General features: G+C 40.1%; 1 protein-coding gene across 1 annotated transcript in view; it reads left to right on the top strand.

Annotated features, from left to right (window-relative positions):
- The window catches only part of LOC133550666 (bromodomain and WD repeat-containing protein 3-like), a 36161-nt gene that overhangs the window by 3422 nt on the left and 16989 nt on the right, over positions 1-15750 (top strand). Inside the window, exons 5-18 of the mRNA XM_061896608.1 lie at positions 8178-8328; positions 8426-8524; positions 8892-9052; positions 9169-9390; positions 12280-12380; positions 12456-12526; positions 12603-12703; positions 12791-12831; positions 13050-13154; positions 13241-13391; positions 13494-13628; positions 13716-13844; positions 14032-14257; positions 14329-14469. Coding sequence (XP_061752592.1) covers positions 8178-8328; positions 8426-8524; positions 8892-9052; positions 9169-9390; positions 12280-12380; positions 12456-12526; positions 12603-12703; positions 12791-12831; positions 13050-13154; positions 13241-13391; positions 13494-13628; positions 13716-13844; positions 14032-14257; positions 14329-14469 — 1834 coding nt within the window. The remainder of the gene's footprint in view (positions 1-8177; positions 8329-8425; positions 8525-8891; positions 9053-9168; positions 9391-12279; positions 12381-12455; positions 12527-12602; positions 12704-12790; positions 12832-13049; positions 13155-13240; positions 13392-13493; positions 13629-13715; positions 13845-14031; positions 14258-14328; positions 14470-15750) is intronic.

Below are 15750 nucleotides of genomic sequence, written 5' to 3' on the forward strand. Positions count from 1 at the left end.
GATGACACAACTACAAAGTCGATCATGGAACTGCGGCCTATGGTGTCCTGGTGCCAAGTGCACATATGGACACCCTTATGTTTGAACATGGTGTTTGTAATGGACAAATTGTGGCGAGCACAAAAGTCCAATAACAAAACACCACTCGGGTTCAGATCCGGGCGGCCATTCTTCCCAATCACACCTCTCCAGGTTTCACTGTTGTTGCCAACATGAGCGTTGATGTCCCCCAGTAGGACAAGGGAATCACCCGGGGGAGCACTTTCCAGTACTCCCTCGAGTGTTCCCAAAAAGGGTGGGTACTCTGAACTGCTGTTTGGTGCGTAAGCACAAACAACAGTCAGGACCCGTCCCCCCATCCGAAGGCGGGGGGAGGCTACCCTTTCGTCCACTGGGTTGAACTCCAACGTGCAGGCTTTAAGCCGGGGGGCAACCAGAATTGCCACCCCAGCCCGTCGCCTCTCCCTGTCGGCAACGCCAGAGTGGAAGAGGGTCCAGTCCCTCTCGAGAGAAGTGGTTCCAGAGCCCTTGCTGTGCGTCGAAGTGAGTCCGACTCTATCCAGCCGGAACTTCTCTACTTCGCGCACTAGCTCAGGCTCTTTTCCCCCCCAGTGAGGTGACGTTCCACGTCCCAAGAGCTAGCTTCTGTAGCCGAGGATTGGACCGCCAAGTGCCCCGCCTTCGGCTGCCGCCCAGCTCACTATGCACCCGACCTCTATGGCCCCTGCTATACCTCTCTGGTCGGCGAGAGCGTATGACGCTACACTTGCGAGAGTATGTGACGTATGTAAGAAGGCAGGCTTGTTTTACGTCTCCGTGAGAAGGAGACGAGAAGGAGTGAGAAACGCCAGTAATGTAATGCACGCAGCTAAAAGCAACTTGACCTGCCTCAGCTAACGCTAGCCATGCTAACGTGGCTATCGGCGAGAGCGTATGACGCTACATGCGCAACAGTATGTGACGTATGTAAGAAGGCGGGCTTGTTTTATGTCTCCGTGAGAAGGAGACAAGAAGAAGTGAGAAACGCCAGTAATGTAATGCACACAGCTAAAAGCAACAGTGGGAGAACATATAATCAAATATTACTATATAGACATTTTCTATATCACACAGAGACAAACCTGCGATATATCGTTTATACTGACATATCGCCCAGCCCTATAAAGAAGTTATCATCAACTTAAACTGCCCTCTTTGGGGATTGTAATAGAGATCCATCTGGATTCATGAATTTAATTCTAAACATTTCTTCACAAAAAAATAAATGTTTAACATCAATATTTATGGAACATGTCACAAAAAATCTAGCTGTCAACACTAAATATTGCATTGTTGCATTTCTTTTCACAGTTTATTACATTCGTATTTTGTTGGAAGTATTATTCAATAAATATATTTATAAAGGATTTTTGAATTGTAGCTATTTTTAGAATATTAAAAAAAAACTTCACGTACCCCTTGGCATACCTTCAAGTACCCCCAGGGGTACGCATACCCCCATTTGAGAACCACTGATATAATGTATTCTATTTACCTGACTGGTTACTAGGGATGTAACAATATCATAATGTCATAGTACGATATTATCACGGTATGAAAGCCATGATACGATATTATCGTGGTATATGTCCAAACAAAACAAAAATACTTTGAAATGCCATTCTATGTATAATAAAGTGGTAGGCATGTTTAGGATAAACACACTTACTGTAATGGAACAGTCGTTCATTATGTTTGTGATTAGATAATTTGATCATGAAAATGATCAAATGTTATAATCATATTTATTACTACAAACACACATTTTTAATTGCAATGAATAGTGCGGGTACATCCACTGTTATAAACAAGAAACAATTACTTTGTAAACATAACAATAATGTTCAGTCTAATGTCTTTCAACTTTTACTTTCTGAGAAGCAGTGTCCTTTACAGTGGACATGTTAGAAAGGTCCTGGGTACGATCTTGGGCTTGGGATCTTTTTGTGTGCAGTTTGTATATTCTCCTCGTGATTGCGTGGGTTCCCTCCAGGTACGCTGTCTTCCTTCCACCTCCGAAGACATGCACCTGGGGATAAGCTGACTGGCAACACTTATACATTGGCCCTAGTGTGTGAATGTAGCCTGTCTATCTGTGTTGGCGCTGTGATGAGGTGGCGACTTGTCCAGAGTGTACCCCGACTGCAGCTGGGATAGGCTCTAGCACCCCCCCAGGACCTCGAAAGGGACAAGCCGTAGAAAATGGATGGATGTTTAATATCAGTTTGGAAAATTTAATTTCTCCAAAATGTGAACTCACAATTTAGCTTTTAATACTGTTAATACCTCACAAATTCATATTTAGTCTCGCTGAGTTCAAATATATTTTCCCTTAGCACGCTGCCCCTTGACCAAATCTGTTTTGGTTTAGAACACTCGAGACGAACATAACACGCTTTATTAACTCTGCTAAAGATGTTATGTTTTTGCCAAGGGTTGTTTTTTTTGTGTGTTACGGTCCCTGTGTAGTGGTTTAGTCTAAAAGGGACACGCGTAACATAAAAGGAATGTTAGTACAAGTTATAGTGTGGCTAATACAGCAAGTCGTGGCAATTTACGCGGGTGCATGGTGTTCAGCTAGGCTGGAAATCCGTGAGAGACTATCCCAAAATCCTCTGCGCGCAATGTAGTTTATTTCAGACCAACCAATGCAAAAGCGCCAGAAAGAAACTGCACTCACCAAGTTTTTGTTTGACACGGCCACACGTCACAGCATTATTGTGAAAATTTTGAAACCGTAATACCGCAGTATTGCCACATCCCTACGGGTAATGACGGTCAAATGAAGCCTCATGAGGCATTGGACCACCTGAGCCAATAGGGTGAAGTTATGGCGTTTGGAAATGATAATGAATCACAATAAATTTTGACTAAATGTTTTTTCTAGTCAAATTAACACATGTACAATAAAATGTTTTAATATATTTTGTGTTCGTATTTTACCAAAAGAATTGGGAGAAATGGGATTTTGACTTAAAGAGGAAGATGAAAATATAATGTAACTTGGACAAAGATGTACAGAACAGAAGAGATTTAGTATCTTTTTATATGTTAAGCAATCCCTTTATTGTTTTTGACAAATCCTCTCCATCATTCAGCTATTGATTTCTAGTGGCTGTTTAAAATATAATACCATACAGCAATTAATTTCTGGTGCCTGTTTAAAATATAATAAATAAAGCATGTCTTATATTATAAAAATGTAATTTTACTATGAATAACAAATTCTTGAACAGACATTGCTGAGAATCGAAACAATGTCACATGGCTTACACGGTCAAAGCACGAATCATAATACTACATAAGGATTGTAGACAGGCTCGATGTGAGTTAGCTATTTAATATTTCTGACCAAGCGGTACATGGCTTGGATTAGGTTTGCCAGCAAATTTAATATGATGCACCGTTATTCTTTGATTCTATTTGCATTTAACCTCTTAGGCCCAAGCTCTTTGTTTACTTGCTTTTTTTTATTTCTCTTTGCTATTTGGGCTCATTTCATCCTAATTAAAATAAAAACTAAAAATCATCTTTTGATATGATGTACTTAGTCCATAAGTAACAAATGTGTACTTCATGTTTAGTGACATGCTAGTTCTTATTTCTACACTTTTTTTCCCAAATTCCAATATGTTATACTCGTCTGACACCACCAGATGGCAGTGTAAGTGTCCACATAAGCAGCTTTAAGACCCCAATTCAGTAGTGTACACAATTTTGGAAATAAGAGCTAAAAGGTGCTGTCCACGCATGTGGCCAGTAAGGCCTTTTAAATAAATATTTTTATTTTATTACCAGATTCAGAATTGACCACAACTCTCAAAAGCCCACTTTTTCAATGGAGCTTGGGCAGCTTATGTGTTGTCGAGTCTCTCGGCAAAATCTGAACCGTGTCCCGAAGTAGTTACGTGTTACGGCTGGGTAGCAAGACTGAACCAAGTCCCGAAATGATCAAGTAATGCGGCCTGGCAGCGAGGCTTCACACGTCATTTAATGCCTCTCTCTTACATGAAGCAACCGTCGATACGCGCTTCGCGGAAACGCCCACTCCACAACTCGACACACGCCTCAAAGCCTCGGCACATTTTTTCCCGTCCTTATCTACTAGTTATGTACTTGCCTGCATTGCTAAAGTTAATTAGGTTTGTGTTTTCATGTCATTGTAAATTATCCATTGAACTGCATTGTATTGAGGTATTTTTTTCAATAAATTATTGTTATTATTATTTTTATTTTAAATATCAGTAAAACAACAAGTTGCGGTCCTAATTAATATCATAGCCTGCTCCGGATATGTTAGAGTAACATATATTAACCAAATGTGTAAAAAAATACGAAATGTTTCTTTAATTTCAAGTTTCAATTTGAAAACTATTTATTAGTTGATTGTCATGTTTGGTTAGATTTCCATATTTTAAATAAAGGATCACAAATCTATTTAATTTGTGTTCTGTTTTATGTTATTTTGTACATAGCTCTGTTTTATATGTATATTTTGTTAACTACCCAGATTCTGTTTTTGATACTTATTGGGCTAAATCTGAGACATTGCATACAAAATGTTATGCCATATTATGTGTAAATGTGTGCTGGTATGGGCAATATCGGGTAAAATCTATATTACAAATTATATTTCAGTCTCTTACGATAATGTTATATATCACACTATTTATGGTAATTTATTTATTATTTATTATTAAGCATATAATTGATCATAGAACCATTTCAAAACGGGTTACAAGGGCTCCTAATTCAGTGGCTGATGTATACAGTAACATACTGCGTGCTTTCAGTTGTATTATTTTTCTCAAAACTGTTATTAATCTACTTGCTGTTACTGTTAATAGCAGGTTACTTTCTGTTGCAACAAGGTTATATCTACACTTCTATTAAAATAAGCACTTACTGTTCTGTTTAGATATTTAACATTAGTTTTTGGGCGGTACTAGAAATTTGGTTATCGAGTAGGGGTGTCGAAGAAATCGATTTTTTAATTTATTGCAATTTCTATTAGTAACAATTCTTAAGGAAAAGTCGTTTTAAAATTGTAGGGGTGTAACGGTATACAAAAATTTTGGTTCGGTACGTACTTCGGTTTAGAGGTCACGGTTCGGTTCATTTTCGGTACAGTAAGAAAACAACAAAATATAAATTTTTTGGTAATTTATTTACCAAATTTGTAAACAATGGCTTGATCATTTTAACATTGGGAACTTTACAATAATTCTGCCCATGTTAAAGGCCTACTGAAATGAGATTTTCTTATTTAAACTGGGATAGCAGGTCCATTCTATGTGTCATACTTGATCATTTCTCGATATTGCCATATTTTTGCTGGAAGGATTTAGTAGAGAACATCGACGATAAAGTTCGCACCTTTTGATGCTGATAAAAAAGCCTTGCCTTTACCGGAAGTCTCAGACGATGACGTCACAAGGGTGAGGGCTCCTCACGTCCTCACATTGTTTTTAATGGGAGCCTCCAGCAGCAAGAGCTATTCGGACCGAGAAAACGACAATTTCCCCATTTAATTCGAGCGAGGATGAAAGATTCGTGGATGATGATATTGATAGCGAAGGACTAGAAAAAAAATAAAATAAAGTTAAAAAAAAAAGGCGATTGCAATGGGGCGGATTCAGATGTTTTTAGACACATTTACTAGGATAATTCTGGGAAATCCCTTATCTTTCTATTGTGTTGCTAGTGTTTTAGTGAGATTAAATAGTACCTGATTGTCGGAGGGGTGTGTCCACGGGTGTCTTAAGGCCAGTGTCTGAGGGAAGTCACGTCAGATACGAGGACGGCGCAAACTCCACAGATCTCCGGTAAGAGGCGACTTTTTAACACAATTTTTCTCACCGAAACCTGCCGGTTGACAAGTGGTCGGGATCCATGTTCACTTGACCGCTCTGATCCATAGTAAAGCTTCACCCCTGGGAATTTTAAACAAGGAATCACCGTGTGTTTGTGTGGCTATAGGCTAAAGCTTCCCACCTCCATCTTTCTATTTTGAGTTCTCCATTATTAATTGAACAAATTGCAAAAGATTCAGCAACACAGATGTCCAGAATACTGTTTAATTGCGCGATGAAAAGAGACGACTTTTAGCTGCAAATAGTGCTGCGCTAATATTTCCTGACAGTCCGTGACGTCACGCGCACCCGTCATCATTTCGCGACGATTTCAACGTGAAACTCCGCGGTAAATTTAAAATTGCAATTTAGTAAACTAAACCTGCCATATTGGCATGTGTTGCAATGTTAATATTTCATCATTGATATATAAACTATCAGACTGCGTGGTCGGTAGTAGTGGGTTTCAGTAGGCCTTTAATCCACATTAAACTGCTTAGATGAAATAAAATGACAAAACTCTTCTTTTGCATATAAAAGGTGCAACATTAAACAGTTTCAAGTCAACTCGTCATGCTTAAATTATTGTAGCTTTGGGGAAGCCTGTAGTTGATTTTTTATTATGTCCCTGAACACCATGTAGGATTTATGATGCACTTACATTGTTATATACACTATCAGAGACAGAAACTCTTCATTTAATATAATGTCCTTTTTTGCTGCTTCAACACACCTCAATCAACACTGTCCATAACACACACACCCACACACGCACGCACGCACGCACCGCAAAATGAGCTAACGTTACGCTAAAAGCTAATTAGCCTTCACCTAAAGCCAGGACTGCGAGTGAGCTGAGCTGCAGTTTGTTTCTAGAAGGTCAACGCGCTCATAGTGATGTTTAGAAAGTAGTTGACTTGGATGTGTTTAGTATAATTTGGGGAGAGTCCGTTACTCCCCTGCTAAACGCCTATCTGCTCGACGCTGAAGCGCTTTATAGATGCGCTCTGAATACGCACTGCTGATTGGCCTGTTACCGCTACTGTTGTAACCAATCAGATGGTTGTGTGGGAGGGACAATGCAGGGTGCTGTGCAGGAGACAGAGGCAGAACGGAGCGGAGCAGCTTGTTAAGACTTTAGTATAGGCGGCTACTTCATATGTTCGTGTGGAACTCGTTCGGTACTCCGCACCGAACCAGAACCCCCGTACCGAAACGGTTCAATACAAATACACGTACCGTTACACCCCTATAAAATTGTATTTTTGTTCCTTTTATATGTCCTGTCCAGCCACTCAGCCAAATCATATTTTTGATGTAGATGATCATATCTGCTGTACATATTTACTTTAGAAAAGATGAGTGTTGGATACTTCTTTCGACTTATTTGTATTTTACCTTATTAAATGTTTGGGGAGATTTTATTTAAACAACACTCGTTTTCTTTTAAGTAGTGTAAAAATCTATTAGAGCTTTTGATCCGTTTTATGGAGGAATGTAGTTAATCATATAACTGGCACCCAATATTATTAAAAAAATATTGATTTTGAATCGAAAATTTATTCTGAATCGAATTGTTAACCCCAAAAATCGAATCAAATTGTGTGGTGCCCAAAGATTCACAACCCTATTAGCGAGCCAATGCCAAATCATTACAGTGTCACAAATTGGCACAACTGTAATTTGACAAAAACAGAGGATCTGTAACAGTATCAGTTAATATTTATTATTTTTGTAATTGAACTACTGTATCCAACAATTTCCCTTGTGTCTAAGTCAAAATTGCATTCAAATAAAGTATTAGTAAAAGTACTAGTGTACCAATCTACTCAACTATATGTAAAAAAAGGAACTAATTTTAAATGTTTGAATCAGAACAACAGTGCTGTAAGAGGTCTCTTTTCTCTGTCACACAATGCTACACCGCTAACGAGGAGGATTGCATCCTAACGACTGGTGTTGTATTGGCAGAAGTGTTGCTCTTTTGCATCTTAACAGTTATTTTGCACCACAGTAGAGCAAAACCATTCTTGTTTTGGCTTGCACCCCTCCTGTAGCAGTCTTGCAAATACATTATTTACGATTTTTCAGACACTACAAAAACAAAGGCACTGTCATAAATGTCAAGACTAGCTGTTTTTACGTGGCACCTTAGAAACATAGCATTAATTAAAAGGTTAAGAGTCTTAATAATCTAACTGTTATACTTTTTTGTCGCATATTCAATTACATTTTGGGTTTGTTTTCTTATAGTGGGCTTGCTGTCCTTTGCTGCGTCTCTTGCAGGTGATTTTAAATGCACACATTCCTGCAGACTATCTTCTCCGTGTCTGTAAACGCATCGGCCCACTTATAGAGAAGGAGCTCCCACCTAGTGTTCCTGGAGTCCAGACACTTCTGGGCCTGGGAAGACAGTCTTTACTTCGTACCACCAAAAGTAATTCTCATCTTTGCGAAATTATGTATACTTGCATTGTGTTTTGTGAATAACAATTGTTGACATTTTGTCATTTTTTATCCTTTATCCAATTTAGGTTGTAGTCACAAAGTATGCAGTGGTTCAGCTGTTGCTGCGCTCCACAGGGGGCGTCCGCCAGAACCCCCTGTCAGCAATGGATATTCTACCAGTCTTGGTGTGTAAAACAATCATGTTTTTCTGCTACAATTTCTGCTACAATTTAATGTACCTTTTGGGAAATATAACCCAAATCATGCAATGTTTTTTAATAATATGAATGCACCTAATAACACACATACTTGTATTCAATGCATATCTTGTAACATGGCACCCATTTAATCTTATATATATTATCTCCCCACTTTGAAACATTGCTAATCGCTAGTCTGCATCACTCATCCCAACTTTAAACAATCACCACCGCCAGAAAGGAAGTGCTGTACATCATGGATAATTACAATATTAACATAAGACTGTAAAACTCTTAATTTCCATGCCCATTGTCTGTTTGTTAGTGCAACTCATCTTCTGTTGTCTTTAAGTGTCCATCATGGGTGCTCGGCAGACCACCGGAGTAGTTCGTTTTGGCCAAGTGTTGCCATCTTCCTCCTACCAATACATGAAAATACACAAACGTATCCTTGGCCACCTTTCCTCAGTGTACTGTGTAGCCTTTGACCGCACCGGTCGTCGAATATTTACGGTAAGCAATGACTGAAACTAAATATCAGTACCAGATGCTGGTTGAAAATATGGACGGCTTGTCTGAAGTGGTGATTTGTGTATGACTCATTTGTATTAAATTTCATATTCTTTTAGGGTTCAGATGACTGCCTTGTGAAAATCTGGGCGACAGATGACGGCCGGCTTCTTTCAACGCTTCGTGGCCATTCAGCAGAGATCTGTGATATGACAGTCAACTATGAGAACACACTCATTGCCTCCGCCAGCTGCGACAAAACTATTAGAGTGTGGTGCCTGCGGACCTGTGCGCCCATCACGGTCCTTCAAGCGCATGCTGCCTCCATTACATCCATTCAGGTTAGCACAAACTCGTTACAGATGATGGGTGATTTTAAGGGGACCTATGATGATTTTAATCTAAATTTAAAACATTTCCATGTGGTCGAGACAATACGTATCGGATATGGTTTGGTAGATATGCTTTGAGACATTTGTGATCAAGGGCTATATAGGGACGGCGTGGCACAGTGGAAGGAAGAGTAGCCGTGCGCAACCCGAGGGTCCCTGGTTCAATCCCCACCTCGTACCAACCTCGTCACGTCCGTTGTGTCCTGAGCAAGACACTTCACCCTTGCTCCTGATGGGTGCTGGTTAGCGCCTTGCATGGCAGCTCCCTCCATCAGTGTGTGAATGTGTGTGTGTGTATGGGTAAATGTGGAAGTAGTGTCAAAGCGCTTTGAGTACCTTGAAGGTAGAAAAGCGCTATACAAGTACAACCCATTTATCAGTTATCATTTATATAAATAAACGTTGATTGATTAGGTTAAACATTTTTTATACAATGTTAAATTCCGTAGGCGTTCCCAGACTGCAAATGAAACCATGCCTGACCCTCTCCAAAAGTATCATAATTTATATTTTTAAAATGTACACTTTATACATATATATATATAATTATTTGTTTTTTATTTAAAAAATAAAATGTATATATATATCAATCAATCAATTATATAGCCCTAAATCACGAGTGTCTCAAAGGGCTGCACAAGCCACAACTACATCCTTGGCTCGGATCCCACATCAGGGCAAGAAAAAACTCAAACCCTATGGGATTACAATGAGAAACCTTGGAGGGGACCGCAGATGTGGGGACCCACCCCTGGGCCACTGGTGCAATGGACGTAGAGTGGATCATACATAATAGTGTGAGAGTCCAGTCCATAGTGGGGCCAGCAGGGGATCATCTTGAGTGGAGACAGGTCAGCAGAGCAGAGACGTCCCCAACTGATGCACAGATGAGTAGTCTACCTTGGGTCCTTACTTTGGACAGCTAGCTCTTCACCGGTGGTCACCGAATCTGTGCCCCCCCTATACACGAAGGAGAGGCGGGCCAAGCAGAAAAAAGACAGCTGATCAACTGGTCTAAAAGGGGATCTATTTAAAGGGTATAGTATACAAATTAGTTTTAAGATGGGACTTAAATGCTTATATGCTTATACATATTTATATATCCCTTAATCTAATCCTTAGTCATGTGTATGTATATATATATATATATAGATATATATATATATATATATATATATATATATATATATATATATATATATATATATTAGGGGTGTAACGGTACACAAACATTTCGGTTCGGTACGTACCTCGGTTTAGAGGTCACGGTTCGGTTCATTTTCGGTACAGTAAGAAAACAACAAAATATAAATTTTTGGGTTATTTATTTACCAAATTTGTAAACAATGGCTTTATCCTTTTAACATTGGGAACACTATAATAATTCTGCCCACGTTAATCCACATTAAACTGCCTCAAATTGTTGCTTTGATTAAATGAAATGACAAAACCTTTCTTCTACATATAAAAAGTGCAACATTAAAAAGTTTCAAGTTAACTCATCATGCATAATTTATTACAGCATTTGGGAAGCCTGTAGTTGACTTTAATTATGTGAATGTTATATTTGTATCAACATGTGATAGCAGGGACCCTGCCATTCACAACTAGGCTGCTACATTACTAATGATTCATGTAACGATAGCTGAAAAAATAGTAATATAGCAACACAATGGAGTTCAATGAAATAACAGACAGGGCTTTGCTGCCCCTAACACACACACACGCACACGAACACACCTACGCGCACACACACACACCACAAAAAGAGTTAACGTTATGCTAAAAGCTAATTAGCCTTCACCTCAAGCCAGAACTACGAGCGAGCTGAGCTTTAGTTTAAGTTTCTAGAAGGTCAACGGGCTCATAGGGATGTTTGTAATAGTTGTGAGTGGGAAGTGTTTTTTATGATTTGGGGAGAGTCCGCTGTTCCCCTGCTAAACGAATATCCGCTCGATGCATGCCGAAGCATTGACTACATCGCTCTGAATACGCACTGCTGATTGGCTGTTACATCGCTCTGAATACGCACTGTTGATTGGCTTTGTATGTAACCAATCAGATGGTTGTGTGGGCGGGACAGTGCCTGCTGCTCAGACAGAGGCAGAAAACAGAGCAGCTTGTGAAGACTTATTCTTACTATCCATCCATCCATTTTCTACCGCTTATTCCCTTTCGGGGTCGCGGGGGGCGCTGGCGCCTATCTCAGCTACAATCGGGCGGAAGGCGGGGTACACCCTGGACAAGTCGTTTTATACGCCCGTGTGCCGAACCGAAACCCCCGTACCGAAACGGTTCAATACTTATATATATATATATATATTCATATATATTGTGTGTGTGCGTATGTATGTATGGATAGTCAGATATAATAATATAATAAAACATGCATAAATAATAAATAAATAAATGATAAAAGGGTTGCGCTTTTCTACCTTCAAGGTACTCAAAGTGCTTTGACTCTAGTTCCACATTTACCCCTTCACACACACATTCACACACTGATGGAGGGAGCTGCCATGCAAGGCGCGAACCAGCACCCATCAGGAGCAAGGGTGAAGTGTCTTTCTCAGGACACAACGGATGTGACGAGGTTGGTACTAGGTGGGGATTGAACTAGGGACCCTCGGGTTGCGCACGGCCACTGTTACACTGCGCCACGCCGTACCCATGCATAAACCTTATAATTTGTTTCTTTGGCATTGTTTATGGACATTATCTAACATTGTTGCAATATTTATAAGTCAGAAAAGACAAAATTCATCATAGGTCCCCTTTAAGAATTAAATTAGTTAGATCATAAAATCCAGACAAACTCTATTTCTGCTCTCCTTTTAGTTCTGTCCTTCTGCCAAGGGAACAGCACGATACCTGGCTTCCACAGGTGCAGATGGCATGGTGTGTTTCTGGAAGTGGCACTCTCTCAGCATGAAATTTCAGTAAGTATCATTGACATCTGCTCCATTTACCATTACAAATGGTTAGCTAAAATCAACGTGTTCTTGCATCCATAGTGATCAGCCTGTCAAATTTGTTGAGCGATCACGTCCAGGTGTACAGGTCTGTACTTCCTCCTTCAGTAGTGGTAAGTGTAATCCAAACCATCCAAATTTATTTATTTATTTACTGTTAAAACTTACATTTCAGTGTTATGTCGATAGGTGGCATGTTCATGGCTACTGGTGGAAGCGACCACATGGTCAGGGTGTACTACCTTGGTGCTGAAACGCCAATGAAGATGTCAGAGTTGGATGCTCATACAGTGAGAAACACAGCCACGACCTCATCCTTAGCAGTTTTTTCTTAAGCCCTCAGTGAATCTTAACGTGTGTCCTCTCTGGTTTTGTAGGATAAAGTTGTGGTAGTCCAGTTTTGCAATACCAGTGACAGGTATGTATCTTGTGGTATTTATATTGGAAAGGACAGATTTTTTACTGTGTGTTCTCAGGCAGCAGGTAGCGTAGCAGTGTCCAGTGTCAACCCTCTGCTAATTTTCTAATACATAATAAGATTATAAAAAACACTTCCTAGCATATTGCATTGGTTTTAGCTCCTTACACAAATTAAGAATTGGACATCCCTAATCATATGTTTGTATATATGTGCAGTCTCAAGTTTGTGAGTGGCAGTCGTGACGGCACAGCCAGAATTTGGCATTACCAACAACAAGAGTGGAAGAGCATCGCTTTAGACATAGCTGCCAGGCTCCCAGGGTAAAATATAATTGCGGTTGGGCCTGTCATGTTGAAAACCATGTCTGGCTCCCTGTGTCGAAACTGATGCAAGCATGTTCCTGCAGAAGTTTTGTCATCAACGGAGACGATAAAACCAAGGTGGTGGTGACCATGGTAGCTTGGGACCGTGCGGATCACGTCCTTATCACAGCGGTGTCAAACTACCAACTCAAAGTGTGGAACACAACTACTGGAGAGCTGCTGCATGTTTTGTCTGTGAGTGGTTTAAGTGGGCGTTTTCACCAAGTGTCCACATCAGGATAATGATGTGGATATCAGGGTTAAAAGATCTGAAATCACTGCTCTCTATGCTTTAAGGGCCATGATGATGAGGTTTTTGTGCTGGAGGCGCACCCATTTGACTCCCGCATCATGTTGTCAGCCGGCCATGATGGCAACGTTTTCATCTGGGATGTGACAAAGGGAGTGAAGATCCGCAATTTCTTCAACATGGTAATCAAGCCGTAATGACAATTTTTTACTAGCAATCTTTATTTTTTATGCTTTTTTTCTTTAAGAGCTCATGCTTTTGTATTCCAGATTGAAGGCCAAGGTCACGGTGCTATTTATGACTGCAAGTTCTCAGCCGATGGGCAGCAGTTTGCTTGCACTGACTCACATGGCCATTTGCTCATCTTCGGTTTCGGTTGTAGCACGTCATATGAGAAGGTACCACAACATGATGTTGTTGCTTCATAGGAACAGAAATGCAATGTTTACTCTCCCCCTTATTAAGGATAATGTTGGTATATCTTATGTTGCACATGGATCATAAATAACAAATTTTAAGGATTTAGCAGCTCTTTAAAAATTTTAACCCCCAAAACACACAAATGTTTCCCTTTTTTCCCTCCAGATTCCTGAGCAGATGTTCTTCCACTCGGATTACCGACCTCTTATCCGCGACTCGAACAACTATGTCTTGGATGAGCAGACGCAGCAGGCCCCACACCTCATGCCTCCGCCCTTTCTGGTAGATGTGGATGGGAATCCCCACCCTCCACGCTATCAGCGTCTGGTGCCTGGCAGAGAAACCTGCAAGGAGGATCAGCTTATACCTCAACTTGGATACATGGCTAACAGTAAAACGCGCTTTTTTGTTCATGAGAATTCCTCACACTTACTCAAAATCTCATAGAATCTCATCTCCAAGGTGAAGGAGAGTTGGTTGAGCAGGTTCTTGGCCAACAAACTGCAGAAAATGGAGAAAACATTTTGGATAACCTCATCAGACAGTTGCAGGACGAGCAGAATGAGCGTCAGAATGCAGAACGCCAGGCGGATGAAGCTGAGGGTGCGTTTTGCTCATTGGATTTGCAAGTCTGATACCCGCCATTCGCGCCGATTATGTTCTCTGGCCATTCACAAAAAGCAAGAATAATTTAGACAATAATTGATTAGCCAAAAAAATGTCTAATTTTGACATATGTCATGCTCATACCCCTAAACCTTCCCTGCTAGCTGACGTTCAAATTCGGATCGACATTTACTATAGGGCTTGACAGTGCGACGTGGAAACACATTGTATTGTGGGTTTTGCTGTACCTGGAATCGCTTATTTACATGTCTGAATACAAGACTCTGTGCTTAAGTTCAGTTTTTTACTTTAACCAGTTAAAAAAATGGTGCGAATGTGCGGCATAATTAACTACCACAATCGTGGTCATATTGGCTTCAGGAAAAAAAAGGATTTTTGGGAGATTTTTCTCAGAGATAGCCTAGACAGCAGCTGTGAGACCATTAAACATGACTTTTAATGCCATCACCTGGTACGTGTTGGTGAGTTTGAATCATCCATCCATCCATTTTCTACCGCTAGTCCCTTTTGAAAGCATGTTTTATTCTGTTGCACAAGTTGCATTTAGTAGACTGTTAGCGTTAGTTGCTAAGATAGCAGCGGGTTAAGAACAACGTACAGTATTTGGGGTGAAAAAAGCAATACCTCTATTCATAGTTCAATAACTGAGAAGACTTTAAATATTCCCCACATTAATGCACTGTGTGTTTCAGACTTGAAATATAGTTTGCAACAAATTTCTCCTGGAGACACAACACAGTGACAAGTCCTGTTGACTTACCTCTAAATGGTCGACAGTCTTTCTTTTCTTAAATTACACACCCAAACCTGGTTTGTCCGTGAGCCTTTAGTGACGTAGTATTCCGAAATGTTCAGCCTTTATAAAAACTGACTCTCTTGAGAACCAACATACAAGATACGTGCAGCAGCTTGCTCAGATTTTGTCTATTGGTGGTGCTCATGAGGATCAATTCTATCAATGTTATATATTTTTAAGTTAGTGAGTCTTTGGAATAGGCTACAGTTTATTTTCATTTTAATCCAGTTTGTTGCTCTCTCTCACAATACTGCTGGTTGGGTACAGCCATTTAACAAAAACTTTGTCCAGCAACAATGGCTACCAAACCCCTCAATGCATTGCAAAATCCTACGTCTTCTTGAGCCATTTTAAAGTGGGTGATTATTATATTAGATTTGCCTCCAGAATCCTCTCTCTTCAATTGTCACTGCCATCTTGCATTGACATATTATTAAGCTGTGATGCATACTGTATGTCAG

The sequence above is a fragment of the Nerophis ophidion genome, linkage group LG04 (genome assembly GCF_033978795.1).
Source record: "Nerophis ophidion isolate RoL-2023_Sa linkage group LG04, RoL_Noph_v1.0, whole genome shotgun sequence".
Lineage (NCBI taxonomy): Eukaryota > Metazoa > Chordata > Actinopteri > Syngnathiformes > Syngnathidae > Nerophis > Nerophis ophidion.